We start from the raw sequence: 20,261 nt of genomic DNA, 5'->3' as shown, positions 1-20,261 counted from the left end.
GACATCAAACCTCTTTAGAACATTTGATTAGGTTAGCTTAGGTGCTGGGGCAGTCTTCAATGAACTTTCTCATTAAAACAAAGTGAAAGGAAATCCAGGTGAGTCTAATGTTGCTGCTTTTAAAGGCACATTCACCATAGCTTCTAACACATTTCATTAAAAATAAAACCCACCACCCCTCACCAAGGTTTCTTCCATTTTTGCTTTTCTAGTCAAACCTACTACACAAATATCAACCGAGTGCCCACACTGAATTGCACAATGTCTCCCATCTGATGGCTGGCTCCTCTTTCCAATGTGGTTCTGACTGGCTCTCAGCTGGTCCCGCCCTTCAACGACAGGAAAGTCTGTCATCAGAGCCGTCAAAATCTGCTTCCTCAACTTCAAGTAACAGCCTCTCCACGCTATGGAGCTCTATCGAGTAACTTCCACTCCTCTGCTACTTGGAATAGCCCTGAGGAGTTTGAAGATAGTGCTCTGAAATCTCCTTCTCTGGGCCAAATAATTCAACCATTCGCCTTGCATTTTATCTTTTCTTAGCCCATCCGGACCACCATGTGAGACCACTGAGCAAAAGTCCCTGTTTAAATATGACAAGCAGAACAAAACATGGCAAGTACCCAAGGAAGCTCATATGATGGGTTCATTGTCTCCCAAAATTTTCATGTCACAACTTTCTCTACAGTTTTCATGTCAGGAGCCAATTTTCCATTGTTGGTCAAAATTAAACTCAACAGCACTTCCTCTTGTTGCTTCCACTTAAGAGAACATGGCAAATTAATGATTTATCAGATATCTTCTATTTCGCAGGTGACCTAACTTTGATCAGATGGCCTGACTTTGCTAAGCCTGATTCCTTATCTAGCACCCGGCTTATATGGGGCACCTGGCTTATATCTAGCACCCGGTCTGATGATGAGTCAACATGAGATAAGGTAAAGCTAAGGGTCTGACACCCAGTAAGTGCCGATGAATGAGCCTCGTTATCATTATTATAATCTTTCCCCAAAGCCCCACCCCAGACCTCTCCACCATTCTCCTACCCTCAATATCAAGCTTCTCTGCACTCCTGGTAACTTTGCACAGGCTGACAGATGCAACCATCTGTGAAACAAGGGATCACTCTATCCCCAGGCTGTAGCCCCAGATCTACAGATACTTCTGAAATGATTTTTACTTCTTTTGAGTTTCAATTTAACGTTATGAAAACAAGACATTTGGGAATGTTCTGGCTGTCCAGTGGTTAGGACTCAGAGCTTTCACTGCTGGGGACCCAGGTTCAGGGAACTAAGATCCCGCAAGCCGTACGGCACAGCCGAAAAACAAATTATAAATAAATAAATAAAAACATTTAAAGAGCACTTTTCTTATTTGATCAGATCCTGTGCGTTGCCCGATCGCTGTCATGAGGCTTTCTGCTTCTCAATCTCCTGTTACTTTTCTCCTGAGGAGGATTACAGGGCAATTTCTCTGGTCTCCCAAGGTATCTACAGACTCCCAGTTAGCTTCCTCTTAGCCCACCAACCTCTGTTTTTTGAGAGGTAAACCCTCCCCTTTGCCAGGAAACCACTGCCTGGCATCACAGCCACAGTCCAGAGCAACAGACCGTTTTCCAGGACCTTTTCTGCAACTTAACAGAAACCAGCACGCTCACCTTTTGTCAGCATATGGCGAGATGTGCAAGTCTTCACACCCAAAGATAACAAAGACTTCAAGTTGCCACCCCCTAGTGCACGTTTTGGTGCCAAATTTATGTGCCAAGATTTTATGATGATAATTACAAAAAAAAAATCTATTTTAATTGCTCTTATGCCTTCTCAGAATTTTTTATTTTTTTGTCTTGGCTTATTTTATTCATCCTACCCAGGAATCCTGACATTAGCTAGTCAGCTAGAAAGACACAATCAAGAAACAGCCCAGCCTCCTCCCTTAGAGCTGTGAGGCCCTGTGTGGAACTGTTTGCAAATCACTGGTGTTGTTCAACCTCCATTCATCAGGTATCTTATTATTGTAATGCCAGCAGCCTGAAGGCCTGGACCTCCAAAATGGATTTTCTTATGACTAGATCAGATGGAACAGGCTGAACTATGAAATCACTAAGAAAAAGTGAAACACAAACAACATTTCCAGGAGCTTCATCCAAAAGTCACTTTACTTCAGTATCTAGGACATTTTAAATCAGTAGCAGATACCAGCAAATAAAAAGGGAAGAAAAAAATACCAACATACGTTTAAATAAAGACATGTTTATGTATACACATGTATACATGCATATATGTATATGTATGTACGTATATTCTGTCAGCTGGTCAGATTCAAGCAGCCTGATTAGTATCTTATGGCCAAACACCCTCAAATCTTTTAAGAACAAAGACCTGAAAAATATGTTCCTTCTAAGACAAGTAAGTATTGCCTCCTTTACCAAGTATTGGCATTTTAGACTTTTGCTGAAACTGGATAAGGAGATACAGTTTCAGTCAGATTTTAAAATAGAAGCTGTATTGAACAAAATACAGAAAAACTGGACTACCAAGTAGGAAAGCCCAGCAATTTTAATTAAAGAGAGATTAAATCTTTGCCGTTCTCGTGAGCAGCTGGACATATTAGGAAGGCATGACCACATTCTCCTGCGGGGCAAGAACCAGGAGCTCCTTAAGAATGTGCACTGTACTAATTTCAAAAAGAAGAAAGCGAGACAGGAGAAGTGGGGCCACCTGCCTGACGGAGGGTGGAAATACATGTACCTCGTTCACGTGGACATCTGAAAAAAGGACCAAAGAAACAGGAATGCTGGGGCCTCCAAGGATGGAGAACCAAGGAAAGTTCACAGTCCTCCAGCCTTTTGGCTGAAGGTTTGGGGCCTCTACAGATTCCACACACCATGACTCTGCTGAGGTCACCCAAAGAACCAAAGGGCAGCAACGAAAATCCAAGGTTGGCAGTGTGGGTAGGACTTACAGAGAACACTGGTGACTCACGTTAGAACCACTCTCCTTCCCCAGTGTCATTGCTGCTCATGTTTCAAGATTCCCTTCCCAGCTCCCAAACCCTCTCTGCCATCTGTTGAGGGCTAATGCTCTCCTGGGTAGCTCACCCTTAGGTCATAGAACAATGGACTTTTAAGAGCTCAAAGAAAAACTGAAAATGGCCTTAACCTAATAGAAGGAGCAGGCCTGGCCAGACAGGCTTTGGCGGGGTCAAGGGAGGCGATCAGAAGAATTATGAAAAAGAAACATGCAGAATTACCTGGAGAACCTGCTGCTAACAACTCTGTTCTGCTGACAACAAAGGTACGAGACAGGGACAAAGGAACTGAAAAATGGAGAAAAACAGGGTGAGACGGTTTCAAAAGGCAAGACAGGACCTCTCTGTAATCAGGGGACAGGAGTGGTTACCTGTTCTACTCATACGAGTGTTCAGTTCCAGATATGCAGAAGCCTATATGATATTATATAAACCAAGAGAACACACACTGCTTTCCAGGAAGAGGAATATAGGGAGGCTGAAATCGGGAGAAATTCCACTCACATGCTTCTTTACTAACCTAGAAACCTCTTAAGCCATTAATACCCAATTGCGGTTTATAGCTCAAAAGGTGCTCTTAAGGACTTCAAACACAGCTAGCCACACAGACTGGGAGCTCGACCCGTCATCTGCCCCAGGAGCATGACCCAAGACGCTTTTGCCAAAACACCGCGATGTTCATTCAGTGCACAGCCTACAGCATCCCTGTCTCTGCCAAGCAATTAGTTATTCATTTACACTCTTAATTAGTCTGATTGTAACTTTGACCGGATTGTTTGAAATTGCCAGGTATTCCAAAGCAATTCAAAGTATCAGAGAAAGGTACTGGGTTGGCCAAAAAGTTCGTTCATTTCCCATAAGTGCTCACCCAAACGAATTTTTTGGGCAATCCAATAAATAAAGAACATCATAGGCAGATTTCCTGGGAGTAGCAGACCAAAGTCAAACAAAATGCCCTACCACGCAGGGGTCATATTTCCTGGGGAGGTTTTTTTTTTTTTTTAATTGAGATTTAATTTGACAAATAACTGGGCAGGACTTGATAACTGATTACCACAGGGTTTTCTAGGCAATCAACAATAACAAATAGAAACATAATCTTGAGATTACAATACTAATGCATCTCTCAATGGATATACAAATCCCTGAATCCTAATTGTAAAGTCAAGTAAAATGCTGGGCTTTTGTAGTAACAGGATGCTAAGTCTCTTCCTTCTGGACATTTACATACTAGGGAAGGCTACTGCAGCTTCACATGCTTTCTATACGGAAGGCCTGCTCTTCCTTTTCTGAATGCAATTTACCCCTACATGAATCCACAGTTCAGTATGAACTGGGCTAATATTTAGGTTTCAAGAACTAGTGACCAATAAAAATGTACAACTTACATTTTTACAAAGAGGACTAGCTTTCTCTTCAAAGCTACCTTATACACTGATTCTGCTAACCTGGGGCTAACATGAGGATGGTTGCCAAGCAAGAGTCACAATCTCAACACCTTGTGTTAATATAAACATTTCCTCTTGTTCCTTAAAGGTTACAAAGCCCTTGTATGAGTATCACCACATTCTACTCTAACAAACACAGGAGATGATCTTATATCCTTTTAATAGTGAGGAAGCCAAGGGCCTTTCTCAGTTGGGAGACCCATAAATGATGGAACTCAGGCTGTCACTCAGGTCTTCTCGACCTAGTTAAGAATGCCCCTGTCCTCTCACTAGCAGTGAAAACAGGTCATCTTCAGGTTTACAGCAGATACCTACTAATTCTGTGGATTCAACAGGCTTGTGCTCACACTGGGTGTCAGTTGGCACTTGACAATGGAGATGCTGGCCCATGGAAGTCAGTAACCTGCACCAGGGCAGTGAGAAGATGCATGGGTGGAGGGGAGGCTTCGAACCTCAGAATTCTTGACCTTCTCTTGCTTTCTAACTGTAACATCTCTGGGTGCCTGAGACACTGTGAGATGCAGTAAATGAGGACCAAGCTCACAACACAGACTTGTCTGGAGACGTCCCCTCCCCTTTTTGAGACTGGTTTTCAGAAGTGACAGCACTCTTCATGGGTGATTTTTAAGTTTGAGGTTTATAAGGAAGGTATTTCCTAGCAACACAGCATGTCATTAGGCATTTTGACCACAAGGTGGTACTCCAGGCCCTGTTTACCTGCCTGCTCTGCTGTGCTGTGCTGACTCCTGTTCAACTCTTTTTGACCCCAAGGACTGTAGCCCGCCAGGCTCTTCTGTCCATGGGGATTCTCCAGGCAAGAACACTGGAGTTGGTAGCCTATCCCTTCTCCAGGGGATCTTCCCGACCCAGGAACCGGGGTCTCCTGCACTGCAGGTGGATTCTTTACTAGCTGAGCTACCAGGGAAGCCCACCTGCCTGCCCAGTTAAGGCAAAGGAAGCTACACAGAGACCATTCAAGTCCCATCCCAGAGGTGAGCCAAGTCTCTGCAGCCACATTCCCACTAGCACAGACCCCGCTTTCTGGCATTTTGTGTCAGAGCACTGGATTGATACCCTGAGGGTACACCCACCCTTACTTGGCTGACTTAACTGGCCAGCTCTCTAGTTAAGAAGAACTATAGGCAATGGATATATATCAACAACCTCAATTATCCTCAGAAAAGTGAAAATTTTTAAAGTCCAGAATAGTTAACACCTAAAAGATTCAACAGTATCCAGTGGTGGACAGGTGGACGTGAGACTACTGGAACCCTCATTAGCAGGGGCAGGCGTGTGGAAACTCTTCAGCCACTCTGGGAAACTGTGGGGCAACAGCTATTAACACGGGCCCCAACACTCCGCTCTTACATATAGACCTGACAGAAGTGTCTTCACCAAGGGACGTGTGCAGCGGTATGCCGCACAATTCACAGTTGCCTCCAATATGAAGCTACCCCTGTGTCCACCAGCACCGAAAAGAACAAACGCACTGGTGTATATGCACACACTGTGGAACACTATACAGCAGTGAGAAGAGTGTAAGCTTGCACAGCAGTACAGATGAAGGTGACCAGGACAACACTGGGTGGGAGAAGCCAGATTCAGTGTAATAATTCCACTGAGCTGAAGTTCAAAAAGAGGCAAGACTCGTCAAGGCTCAGAAGTCAAGACAGTGGTTACTGTGGGGAGACAGTGACTAAAGGGGAGGATGGGGTGGGGTGGGGGGGTGGTTTCCTCTGAGGGTTGGTGATGCTCTGTCTCCTGATTTGGGAGTTGGTCTACACAGGAGAGCTGAATTTGTGAAAATGCTCAGAGATATATATGTATGAGGTGAGCAGTGTTTTTTGTATGCAACTTCAATAAAAAGTTAATAAAGAAACAAGCGTTGTGTTTAGCCAGCAGGTACAGAGATAAAAGTGATAGTACAGGGCATTGCTTCCTGACACCTAGCCCTGCCCTGCGGCTGACAAGGACACTCACCTGGGGAGGCTGTAAGGGCCATCACACCATAGTATGAAAAAGCACTGGCTTCAAACTTCATACCTTCTTTTCCAGCTTCTACTTCCACTTTCCCCTGTGAAAAGGAAAAAGGGAGCATTTTCAGCCTACTTATACGAACCTCTTTGTAAATTCTATGCAAGATTTAGTCCTTCCTCAGATTTTGGTCTAAATCCCTTTCCCAACAATACCAAGGAAGTAAAAAGCCTCAGGTAGCCCTTTCCCACTTAGACAGAGGAGAGGGTTAATGCATCTTAAATATGAGAAACTGGATTCAGCTGGAGGTGCACTGGGGATGGTAGTGAGATGTTTAATTTCCATGAGTTCACTTAGTAGTTCCCAGCACCCCAGTTCATGGATTCAAGAGCCCTCCCAGGGATAGAAGGATGGGGCAAGAGCCCCATCCACGGGGCAACACTGAGAAAGCGCGCTGTGACCATCATCCAGGCAGTCCCATGGGAGCCTGAGTCGGAGCAGAGTCCATGAAACAGGGAGGACTAAACCGGTTCCTGAGGGCAGAACTCACTCTTCTCTCCCTATTATAGTCGTGACCAACTGAGCAAACACCCCGCAGGCCAATCCCTGGTCATCCAGATACCCAAGAGGCACCGTGACACTGGTACTTCTCTTGTCTTGGAAAAGCACCTTAAGAAATGTCCTTCCATTACGGTTCTTCCTCCTTTCCTTCCTCTAACTTGATCACAACTTCTTCATTCTCACCATTTCTTCTGGGACAGGCTGTGCTTTACTCATTCCCCCAGCCTTAGGGTTCACCATAATCTTTTCATGGTAGGTGATATCAACATGCATTTTTCTGGGCTACTGGAAAACCCTCATAAGCAAGTTGTATTCTAGATTCCTAAGCCAAGGATCAGGAAAGTTCTCGCTCATCTTACCTGTAATTCTTGCCTCTTTGGTAAGAGTGTACCTTCATGGTACATCCTTTACCATGCATAAACAAAACTTAAGCTACCATTTATTGAAGAGGAACTGTGCCAACAATCACAGTGCTTTATTAATTCACTTAATGCTCACAATTCTATAAAGCAGACACAATCATCACCCTCATATAAATCAGGAGAACGGGGCTCAGAAAGATGAAGTGACCCAAGAACAAGCTCTTAATCAGTATGCTACACTGTCACCCACGAACACGAACTCTTATCACTGTGATCACTCCCTTTTATTCTACACTAAATTCCCATTTATGGAAGTCTCTTCTCAAATCCCTTCCTCAGAAAACCATCTGTTGTCTCTCTTTTAGGTTTTCCTTCACTCGATGGAAAATACTAGTTTTATCAATCTCCAACCAATTCTCTTGCTATTATACAAAATCAACCTGCAAACCAAAAGGTGCTAAAACCCTGACCACACAGGGTCCTATAGTGGAGCCTGTGCAGCCTTGTGAGAAGACAGCCTTTGTGCTCCAAGAGTACACAGTTCAGGTAAGGGGAGAGCACATGAAACGCCATGATACAAGGCAGTGAACAAAAATTCCACATGAGGAAAAAGACAAGAGGAACACAAGGATTTCAGGGAGAGAGAAAAAAATTACCTCCTGTTCTTGTATAAAGACAAATTTTACACAGGAAGGAAAATCTAAGGAGGAGTAGGATTTGAGCCAAGAGAAGGGAACAGTGTCAAGGAAGGTCAGAGGTGGGCAACAGCAGGCTCAGGGGGTTTACCAGGGAAGAAGGGGAGACGGGTTCGAAAAGAGAGTTTGGTGAGCAGGTCCAACTGTGGAGCTCCTTGAAAGATGCGCTAGCTCAGTCAGGTTCTTGAGAAGGTTTCAGGAGGATCAAGTCTGACGTACACAAAGGCAGTAACCACAGGACTGGAAAAAGATCGCCATGAGAAGAGCCATGGATAAAGAATGAACATAATTTAGTGAAACCGTAAGAGAGAAAAGCATAAGGAGAGAAAGGAGGGGCGTTGAAAATTGCAAGAAAAGTTTGCTCTGAGTGACTTGAAGAACGGGGACTCCATGCGTGGAGGTGGAAACACTAGGAAGGGCAGTGATGGGAGCTGGGAAGAGAAGAAGAACGCCCTTCAAGAAAACAAGACCTTTCGAAGAGCCCATCAAAAAGGCTGAAATGGAAGAACAAAGCTCAGGGAAAAGGTCAGAAATGGAGATGGGGATGTGAGAAGAGAAATGTGGGTGGAAAGAGACAAGGAGCACCTGCAGACCATGACTGAGAGCGGGAGAAAAACAAACCACCTGGAGCCAAAGGGAAAACAGACACAAGTAGAACCAGAAGACCGCGTCACCGCAGAGGAGCAGAAGCAGCTCAGAGTGAAGGGACGGACGCCGCGTCACCGCAGAGAGGAGGAGAGGAAGACCCTCAGAGTGAAGGGACGGACGCTGCGTCACCACTGAGAGGAGGAGAGGAAGACCCTCAGAGTGAAGGGACGGACGCCGCGTCACCGCAGAGAGGAGGAGAGGAAGACCCTCAGAGTGAAGGGACGGACGCTGCGTCACCACTGAGAGGAGGAGAGGAAGACCCTCAGAGTGAAGGGACGGACGCCGCGTCACCGCAGAGAGGAGGAAGAGGAGAAGAACCTCAGAGTGAAGGGACGGATGCCCGCATCACCGCAGAGAGGAGAGGAAGACCCTCAGAGTGAAGGGACGGACGCCGCGTCACCGCAGAGAGGAGAAGGGGAAGAAGCTCAGAGTGAAGGGACGGACGGCCCCGTCACCACTGAGAGGAGGAGCGGAAGAAGCTCAGAGTGAAGGGACAAGCTCAGAATGAAGGGACGGACAGCCACCATCACCGCAGAGAGGAGGAGAGGAAGACCCTCAGAGTGAAGGGACGGACGCCGCATCACCGCAGAGAGGAGGAGAGGAAGACCCTCAGAGTGAAGGGATGGACGCCGCGTCACCGCAGAGAGGAGGAGGGGAAGAAGCTCAGAGTGAAGGGACGGCCGGCCGCGTCACCACTGAGAGGAGGAGCGGAAGAAGCTCAGAGTGAAGGGACGGACGGCCGCGTCACGGCAGAGAGGAGGGGAAGAACCTGAGTGAAGGGACGGACGGCCACCATCACCGCAGAGAGGAGGAGGGGAAGAACCTCAGCGTGAAGGGATGTACGATCGCCTCACCGCAGAGAGGAGGAGGAGAAGAACCTCAGAATGAAGGGACGGACGACCGTGTCACCACAGAGAGGAGGAGGGGAAGAACCTCAGAGTGAAGGGATGGACCACCGGGTCACTGCAGAGAGGAGGAGCGGAAGAAGCTCAGAGTGAAGGGACGGTCATCGTCACCAAGGAAGGCAGTGTGGCCTGAGGGGGTATTTTCCCGAAGAAATCAGATAATGGATGGAAAGGGAAGCAGGCAGGACAAAGCACAGGAGGCAGGGCCACAGAGGGGAGATGGCAGCAGGGTGAGGAGGGTGCAGTGGGGTTAATGAGGGCTGTTTTGTTGTTCTTTAGTTGCTAAGTTATGTCTGACTATAACGCCATCGACTGTAGCCCGCCAGGCTCCTCTGTCCATGGGATTTCCCAGGCAAGAATACTGGAGTGGGTTGTTTCCATTTCCAGGCAGAAAGGGAAGACAGTGGAGGGAGAAGAGGTGGGAACTCAGAGAGCAAAAGCTAAAAGTTGGCAGGAAACAATGGGAGGCAGGATCCCTAAGAGACGTAGGGAAGGACAATATTCAGAGATAGTAAGCAACAGAAATGAAAGTGCCCATTGGTGGATACCTTCAGTTACATATCCATTTCGTCATGGACTAATCCTTGATTTTGTATCAGGGAGCTAGGATGCACATAGATGCTATTTGAAAATGTCTGCCTTGGTGATTGTAAACTCAAAAGTGGCTGCAAGACCATCTCCTAACCTGCATTTCTACGCAGAAAATCAGGAGGCAGGATCAAATGCCGTAAAGACTCCTAATGACGTCCATCTCTATGAACCACCCGTTGATATGGACCTTTGAATTTTTTTTAAGAACAAGTGACAGGGACTTCTGTGTTCTGTGCCGCTGCAAATGGGTATCAGCTCTGGAACCTCTGGGCATTCCGGCCTCTCAAGGGACTCCCCACAAGCTGTCAGTTAGACCAGGACGGCTGCTCAAAGATTCTCAGCCCCCTCAGGTGATCTCTCCCTGCTCCCCAAGACTGGCTGGCAGGCAGAGGAAGATCAGCTACCTTCCTTGTGGAGTCTACCGAGTCTAGATCCATCAGATTAAAGGCAGGTATACGAGGTCAGTGGTTCCCAGCTTATCCCAAAAACTAGGAAAATCCATCTTCCTCCTCAGGAGCAAAGAGAGGGTTGCCACATTTTTATTTCATAAGAGATTTTTTTTTTTAAACATAGCTGTCTGTGTGAGACCATGATTTCACAGAAACCCAGATATTTTAATCCCCAATAGAGAAAATACATAATTTCAGAATGTGTGCTTAGTCGCTCAGTCGTGTCTGACTCTGACCCCATGGATGGTAGCCCGCTAGGCTCCTCTGTTCATGGGGATTCCCCAGACAAGAATACTGGAGTGGGTTGCCATGTCCTCCTCCAAGGGATCTTCCCAACCCAGGGATCGAACCCAGGTCTCCTGAATTGCAGGCAGATTCTTTACCAACTGAGCCACTAGGGAAACAAACAATATATACAGCTTCATGAAGAACTCATTGCCACTGTCCTTTTTCCTCCTCATTTTGCCTCAAACTGGAGAAAACTTTGTCAAGTACCAAGCATTTAGGAACTGCTGCCCTAGGCTAATCTTGCTTCATTTATAAAACAGCAGTAGAGAAGACGAACGCTATGGTTCTTTCAGTTCTAACATTCTGTGATTCTACAACCCCAAAAAACCACCCAGCCCTCCTCCAGAGTGAGGCCTTCCTGACCGGGAAGTTTTAAAAACATCCAGTGAATACATTTTTACTTATCTGCATGTGTCAATGACTCAGAAAAGTGACCATTTTCAAGTAAACCTATCAGTACACAAAACAGGGCTGCCCTTTGAGGAAATATCTTGCTGGGCTCAAAACTCAATCAGGGAACTTCTCAGATAACAACTTTCTATATAGGGAAGGGGCTACATATCAACTTTACTTTTGAAACATTCATGGCTTTGCTCTAGCCTGTCAGCCAAAAAAAAAAAAAAAAAAAAAAAAATTAGGACAGGGCAGGACAGACTCCCAAAGGAAGAAAGGACATCACATGGGTAAACTGACAAATAGGAAGAAGGCTTCACTGCCTCAAGCAAAGCTAGCTCCTCGAGTAAAGTGACTCCCACAGGATCCCACCTTTCCTTGGAAAAAGGTGTAACTCCTTTCAAAGTTTCCAAGCATCCACAAAGTACTCAGCGGTCAGGTGGACCTGGCCTCAAGGGAGAAGCCTCAGCTGTCCTCGCTGGCACGGACAAGATCAAGCGATCAGTGGAGGCCATGGCTGAAGACCCTCAGATCCCATATGCTGAGCAGCAACTTGGTCTCCTGCTCGCTCTGGAATTGAGTTCTCTTTTTATTTCCTGTTTTTAAAGTCATCGTTACAAAGTAGGCTTTGACACGTACAGGGAGATACCATTAAATGCCAGGAGCACAAATGCCAGGTCACCAGCACTACCCAATAGGAAGAGGAACATCACCCATTCATTCTAAAGCAATATTTTTCAATCTGGAGTCCACAGATGTAGTCCTGGGACTCAGCAAGTTCATAAATGCTTAAATTAAAAAAATTTTTTGATGGTCAAAAATTAATGTACACATATTTTAGGCTATCTGGTTGACCATCATCTAACCAAGTGCTACCACCAGATGTCAGTGCCAGCACTTGCCTTTACTGCTCAGATCTCTCTGATAGAAGCTGTTCTTACTACATGAATCATCGTGGGTAAGCCTTCTACTCATCCAAATGGGAGCTTGTTAAGACTCCACCTTAGATGTAATGAATCCTCAAGAGATTCCCAAGCACACTGAAGTGTGAGAAGCACTGAGCCAAAGATAAAGCAGCGAGAAGGACTAAACATAGAAATAATCTGGTCACACCCAGCAGAGGCCAACTAACAGCACAACATACTGTACAAACATACAAAGTAGCTCAAACAGCACAGGGTGGGAGGGTGCTGTCCTCACCAGGCACAGGGGAGCCGAGTGTGCTGGATGCAAGAGCAACAGTCTGGGACCACTGGCACTTTCCTGTCAGCCAAACAACATCATTTACACATTTAAAGTGCTAATTACAAACTTGTTCTCTTTATTGTTCTATACAAGAGTTCTCAGCTCAAAGGGTTCAAAAGAACTTTTATTGGTTTCATATTGGGTTGGCCAAAGAGTTTGTTGAGGTTTTTCTGTAAGGTGTTATGGGAAAACTCAAATGAACTCTTTAGCCAACCTAATATTTATACACACTTTTTTAAAAAATAGGACTGACGCTAGGTAGCTAATTTTTTTCTTTAATGTGACTGTGTTATCAGTACATGAGTCAAGAGTGAGGAAACATTATCCACTGAGAGACATAAGATCCTGCAACTCAAAACTCCATGAGAAGGTTTGATATTGAAGGCTTAAAATTCCTTTCCCAAATAACAGGTGAAATTGAGTATTGTGTATTTTGTTCACTGTTCATCATGGATTTTTACAGAGTTTTTTTGTGTGTGGGGGGGTTGTTTTCTAAAATCAAGAATGGATGTTTACCTCTGTCAGTTGCCTTTTTGATAACTATCGATTATACTATTTTTTCTTTTACTGCTTTCTTAATTAACATGGCATATTTTAGTTTTGTTGTCCTTCTATTAAACTGGCCCTGAATTTCTAAAATAATCCTATTATTTCTAAAATAATAAGAGTCACAGTGAATAACTCTTTGGGTCTACTGTTGGTTTCTAACTGCTATCTTTTTATTTAGGAATTCTCCATCAATGTGGATAAGTGAGACTGGCTCACAATAGTATTTACTCAGACTTAATTAGATAAGGCCATGTTGTCCTAAAGAATGCATCTGATTGTCAAATCATTTTTTTCTATTTGTGTAATATAGAAATTGAGTTCTTTAAAGTCTCAACTTTTCCCCCAAGTGATTCTTCTGATTCTAGCTGCTTTTCCGAGGGGCAAAGGAGAACTTCTAGTTTTGCTTTTTCTCATCACATTAATTATGGCATGAGAATACTGAGTTTGTTCATCTTTTAGAAGAACCAATCTTGATTTTGTTTATGGTACGTAGAGTTTTTTTCATTTTAAAAGTTATTTTCATGACAATCTATTATTTAATTTGTTCTTTTGAGTTTGTTGCTTTGCTCCTTTTCTATTACAGAAAATTATAGGTATCTTTTTTCTTATGCAAATATAGAAATAAAAGTTTAAAATCTGACATATTATGTATACAGTATTTATATTATTTAATAGTCTTATGGTATTTTATGATAATCTATATATTTTCTCCCTAATTCAGTTGCTACTTAGGGTTTTTAGTTTGCCATTAATTCACAATTTTTAACATATTTAAACAGGTAGTACATACACATGGAAATTCAAAAAGAGAAGTAAGTTTCCCTTCTACCCTATTCCTAGTTGTCCAAACCTCCTCCTCAGAGGCAATGATTATTATGTGTGTGTAAAGGAAGAATGTAGGTTCCTTTAACACAAATGAGAACATCTTATACTGTCTGTTCTATGCCTTATATACACATCTTTGTAAGAGAACTGACCACAATTTTAAAATAGCTCTGTGCTTTTCAATTATGCATTTTTATGTTTAATTTTATTTCATTATGATCTGTGCAGATTGTTTTTATGAAATTTCTCTCTTTCTGAGTTTACTAGACGTTCATGTGACAGCAAATGACCAATTTTTATGAAGTCACGCAAAATGTTTTTAAAGTGTATTTCCCTAGCTTTATATTTAATTTTCTTCAACTTGGTTAACTTTGTTTTATTATGTACACAATTTAAAATAATTTTTTCTTCCTTTTTTAAGATGGTAGAAGAAAATTTTCCATTAAAATTATGTTCCTATCCATTTCCATTATTTTATTAAGTTATATAGAACCAATAAAGTTTTCTTTCACTATTTACTGTGTTTTTATCCAAATACATTTTAGTTAAACTATTTTCTCAGATAAAACTTGAAAGTGCCTTTTTATTCACCTGTAGTGGGAGGTATGTGCCCCATAACCTATAGGATTTTCTTTTAATTAAGCTTACTTAAATGGTTTGCCCTTTGAATAAATTAAACTATTTCATCTAGAGTTTAAACTCAAAATGATGTTTCTATTTATAATTATATTCCAGACATCAATCATTTGATACGAGTTTTCAAGTGTCTTCAGAAGAGGGCAGCTCGCTAGCCCTGGGACAGGAAGGGAAGGCAGCTACTGCTGCTTTCTACTAATTTAATGCTCTTAAAATACAGTGGAACATATTCAATAATCTGGCATGAATTTCCAATGATGGATTAGTGATATTTTAGCTTGGACTATCTGTATGGGGCTTCCCAGGTGGCTCAGTGGTAAGGAATCCGCCTGCCAAGGCAGGAGACACAGGTTTGATCCCTGGGTCTGAAAGAATCCCTGGAGGAGGAAATGGCAGCCCACTCCAGGATTCTTGCCTGGGAAATCCCTCCAGAGGAGTCTGGAGGGCTACAGTCCATGGCGTCACAAACAGTCAGACAAGACTGAGCGACTGGGCATATGTTAGACTGACAGGGTATTAGATTTCATTTTGTCATACTCTAGGTACCTCAAGTAACTGGCTGGCTCACAAGAACATGACTTTCACCAAACTCTATAATTTGAACACCTCCATAAATCCTGTAAATCTTTATAAAACCCTCATGACATCGTCAGTTCCAAGAACTTGTCACATTTACAAAAATATTCAACATGACACAGGTATTCAAATATAGTTACATAGACATAAGAGCCTTCTGAAAAATAAAGATTTACTTATAAAGGAACAAAGATTATGAAGTCCCTCTTCCATAAAATCTACTTTTAGATCCATCAGCCAGGAAATGGCTTTCTTACATACCAATAGAGCATTAATGAATCAGAATTCATAAATGCTAACTATATAAAAATCAACAATTGAAAGCCATAGAGTTTCTACTATTACTGAAATTCACAATGTCAATCCTCAGAGTTCTCCAAAATAAACTGTCTTTAATGTCATATAGCTTCTCTAGGTTTAAGGAATATTCATATCGACCTTTTATGAGAAACATGAACGCTTTACTCCTTCACTGTAGTAAATAAAATTAATTCCCAATAGCCCCCTCAGAGTTTCAAGCTCGTCTATCCCCCCAGAGAAACGAAAAACACAGTTCAGGACTGAATGAGACTAAGTTTACTAGAAGCATCAGGGTACTGACTTAGAAAACCTGCAAACAGAAGTTTCCAAGAAACACCCTATGAAAGCAGCATATGCCCAGTTAATCCAGACTTTTCTACAGCTCCTGACTTCTGCATCCAGAATTCACTGTACAGGCCAAACATAGGGCATGAACACAGTACTTCCCAGAGTTCCCAACATCTAGACATTTGATAAATGTTACTTTCAAATAAAAGAACTTTAGTTCATTTAGATAGCTAGGACTTGCTAGGTGCAAACTGTAGATGGGTCTGCTGCTGCTGCTAAGTTGCGTCAGTCGTGTCCGACTCTGTGCGACCCCATGGACTGCAGCCTTCCAGGCAAGAGTACTGGAGTGGGGTGCCATTGCCTTCTCTGATAGATGGGCCTACCAAGTGCTAATTATACTCTTACAAAGATCCTTCCAATTCTTACTAGGAAGTAACCAAGAAAAAGGAGAATGCTAAAAGGGCTAGTAGTCCCATACTGAAATACATTCAGAATTCCCATAAAAGTAAATGTTCACTAAAGCAGTATGCTGCTGCTGCTGCTAAGTCACTTCAGTCGTGTCCGACTCTGTGCGACCCCATAGATGGCAGCCCACCGAGCTCCTCCACCCATGGGATTTTCCAGGCAAGAGTACTGGAGTGGGGTGCCATTGCCTTCTCCGAAAGAAGTATAAGAAATCAATAAAACTAGCACACTGTTCTTTGTACTATGCATCTTGGTCTCCATGCCAAGAACTGTGCTCTACCAGGTGACACTGTGAGATAACAAGGGCCTCCTGTCAACTCAAGCACAGAAGCCCCTCTAAGAGGGCTCAGAATGGAGGGACCTTCTCACCTTATATAGTGGATTATGTTATAGCAAAGAAGGAGGTAAGTAACCATTGCCATGAGGGGCTGTGATTACCCATCAGTTGCTCATTCAAACAGAATCTGGTTAGTAACCAGGAATAAAAACAATACATTCAGGTTTTTCCATAACACCAAATGAACTTTTGGGCCAATCCAATAAATGGATTATTTTGATGACATTAAGAGAAGAGATAATAAGGAATCTCTAAGAAGCTGTCTGTGTATGGCCAAGTCTTAATGAGGGGTGGAAGAAAGAAAAGACAATGAAAAGAAGACTCAAGGAACTCACAGTGACATTTCAAATGTCCAGCCAAGATTTAGACACACACAGTTAATTCCTCAAACTCTTCCAAAAAACAAATAAACACACACCTGAATTCACCCTTCTTCAAAGGAATGCCTCAATGCCTCAGCAATCACCAAGTGCCTATCGGGATTGGAAATTAAAGTAACTAACGATACTGCTTTTGCAGATATGAAAACAGGGAGATGAAATTCTCCCACATATAAGGCCACCCCAGAAGTTAAGTGTGTAATCCTTGACACCCATTCACCTACACCAAGTCTCCTCAGAGCTGAAAGGGTGGGTACTCAATGAGATCAAATAACTATTGATTAGTACTTCTGACCTGCAAAATGAGAACGAAGTAGTCTACAGGTTTGTTTCGCTGGTAGAGGTAGTATTCTGGAGCTTTCTTGTTCTTCTCATCATACTTCAGTTCCTGGATGACATTGGGGTGCTTTAGCAGCCTTAGAAGGATCTTCTCTGACATCTGGGATGGGCTAAATGCTTCTACTTCTATAGATATAAACACAACTTGATATTACACTTCAAATGGATGGAAAAAAAATGATGCTAGTGATTAAAGTGTTTAAAGAATACTTGGAATCGAAGCAATACAGCATGGATTAATGAGACTTCCGTTTCGTGATCCACTGGGGGCAGATAACCTGGGAGAAATTAGAAAATACTGAATTCTCATGTTTGTTGCTTTAGAATTTTTCTTTTTCAACCTGTCATTGGTTTCAGGTATCATTAAAAAAAAAAAAAAACAAAACCCTCATTTTCTGACTGACACAAAGGAAAATCAACCAGAAGCAGGCTCCATGACTGCCAGGACACCCTGCAACAGGCCACAAAAGACTGACTGTCCAACAACAGCCAAAGGAAGAAGCAGAGGTCAGGAAGCGTCTAGGCGTGGGTTAGTACCAGGTGCTCAGACGCAGTGCTCACATCTCATTCTCCCATCGACTACCCTGAGAAAGTCTGGAAACAGAGGAAGGGAGAGATTCAGAATAAAAGCAAGGCACGTGCACACATCAACATGCACTCCAGCTTGCTATTTAAAAAAGTAATGTTGATCTGAAGTGATAAAGATAGTGATTTCATTTAAAATAACAAAATCCCAAGTTACTGACTTAAGGGTCCTATACTGAAAGTGGACTTTATGAGGCAGAAAAAGGTAACGTCTAAATTGTGGTTCTTAAATGATGAAGAACAATATTATCAGAAATAAAAAAAAATAAGTTAAAGATATTTGTTCATATGTCTAAAAGGTTTTTAATTATTTATATGTGAGACCTATAGATTCTGCATTAGTTCGGTGACTTTTTTGTAATAACAAAATAAGATAGTACATCACAGAAGTTTTAGAAAATATAGAAAAACAGAAAGAAGAAAATAAACCGATAAACCAACTACTCATAACCATTCTGAGCAATTGGTGAGTATTTCTTTCCCATACCTCACCTAGGCATGAGTGCCATGTACATATGTGTGTGTATACTAAAAAATACAAGGATAATCTTGTGTACACATGGTTTTATACTGTTTCTTCTTACTTTACACTAAGTATTTTCACGTGATAAATATTATATGATGAGTCTTTTGAGGTATCTGAAAAAATGATCTTAAAGAGTGTATAACATTCCATTACGTGGTTGCTGTTAGCCTTCTTTTCAAAATATCTCAAGTACACTGCATTCAGCTGAAAGGCACTGGCTGCCCATCTTGGACACAGATGTCTTCTATAGGCCACTAGGCACTCTCAGATTCTCTCACACTTCTCCCTGGCCAACAGAGCTCACCCTTCACCTAGAGAGCCATCTGGGGATGTGAGCAGGGTCAGTCAGTCTCTCAAATCCATTCGACCTTGACCTCCCTGGAGCAGTCACTGCCGGCTGGGTTGGTGGTTTTAATAATGTGAACACTTGCCTCCTGGAATGGGCCTGAGTTAACAATCTGCTTTGAAGAGGCCATCAGGAAATCTACGTCAGAGTTCTGAGGATTTCTGATTTCATTACAACCAGAAAGGGTCAAGATTTAATTTTGAGAATTTACTGTTCTTCACTGCAAATCATAGCACCTGCGTCACCACTGATGTCCAACTGTTCTTCCGAGGCAAGCTGAAGAGAGAGCTACTCAATGCCTGACACACCGAGATGGGGCCTGGGATGCACTGTCCGCCTGCTCCGCCAGCTGGCTCTACCCTGGACTGAGCTGAAGCGGATGGCCTGGCCTACCGTTCACATGCAGTGTGGCACTAACATTCATCCTTACCTTTCAGACCAATTTTAAGTTACTGGTCCACCCCTGGTAAATGTCTCAGAGGGTTCATGCCGACACTGAACATAGGAGAGGAGAGAATTTAAAAAGAAAAAAACAAAACAAAACAAACAAAACAAAACAAAAAACAAAACACAAAAGTGGCATTACTTATCACCCCAGTTCCCAGGCTCCACCCCCAGCCCACCCCAGTCAGCGGCGGGCGAGAAACTTGCTCCAGGGTTGGCAGAGATTTCCAACTGAGATAAGCGGCACTTGCCTGTTGCTAGGAAACGGTGCATGGCCAAGAGAAGCTGCGGTGATATTTTAACCTTCATCTCGCTGTCTGTTTGCTTAAAGGCAGAAAAATCTTGCTTTCTTTCTCGATGGGCCACTTTCTTTTTCGTTCTGTTATCAGCTGAGGGAGGAATGAGAAAAGGAAAAAGGAAACACATTCCATTAGATCAGGGCTCTTTTTCAACGAAAAATGACACGATATGTTGGAAAGGCTAAGCTCGCTCTCCAGATGGTGGGCATGCTACATGCAAACAGCACGTGGAGCGGGGAGGGACAGAGAACCCTCATCGGATGAGTGCAGCACAGGCGTGGCTATGACACAATCCAGAGTACGAAATCACAGGTAACATGATTAGGAATGGCTGCGGACACACGCTGGGAAGATCTACAGGGCCCTTCTAAGTATTATTAATGGGCAGCTGTGGACAAAAATCCTCCCCTCGTAGAGACTTTACAGCAACAGGACATGAACCCAGAGCACACACAGGCTCCTACTACTCAGGCTGCCACACAGCAGGAAGAACAATCATGCTACAGAAGACACAGAGAAGCATGTCCCTGCCTTTAGTGTGTCTGCCCCAGCCTCTGCTGAAAAAGCACACACACACACACACACACACACAAAACTTCGAGAAATGAACAAGAACACTTTCACAGAACAGTGATTATTTGTGACTGATTTTAATATTATCTGTTGATTTTTAATAGTATCTGTTGATCTTAGTAACAATACCCCAGAGCATGAGACCCTCAAGGTCAAGCAAATACGAAGGAAGTGATTCAGAACAGAGGTCAGCACATTTCCTCTGCAAAG

General features: G+C 43.2%; 1 protein-coding gene across 2 annotated transcripts in view; it reads right to left on the bottom strand.

The window, feature by feature from the left end:
* The window catches only part of CNNM2 (cyclin and CBS domain divalent metal cation transport mediator 2), a 174,001-nt gene that overhangs the window by 12,526 nt on the left and 141,214 nt on the right, over positions 1 to 20,261 (bottom strand). The window contains exons 3-6 of one of the 2 annotated variants that reach the window (XM_004020152.5): positions 19,431 to 19,568; positions 17,235 to 17,404; positions 6,453 to 6,546; positions 3,247 to 3,312 (exon numbers count right to left, since the gene is read on the bottom strand). In XM_004020152.5, coding sequence (XP_004020201.4) covers positions 3,247 to 3,312; positions 6,453 to 6,546; positions 17,235 to 17,404; positions 19,431 to 19,568 — 468 coding nt within the window. The remainder of the gene's footprint in view (positions 1 to 3,246; positions 3,313 to 6,452; positions 6,547 to 17,234; positions 17,405 to 19,430; positions 19,569 to 20,261) is intronic. The other variant, XM_027960515.2, reaches the window with a different exon arrangement.

This window comes from Ovis aries, chromosome 22 (genome assembly GCF_016772045.2).
Source record: "Ovis aries strain OAR_USU_Benz2616 breed Rambouillet chromosome 22, ARS-UI_Ramb_v3.0, whole genome shotgun sequence".
Lineage (NCBI taxonomy): Eukaryota > Metazoa > Chordata > Mammalia > Artiodactyla > Bovidae > Ovis > Ovis aries.
This window is presented reverse-complemented; position numbering and strand designations above follow the sequence as displayed.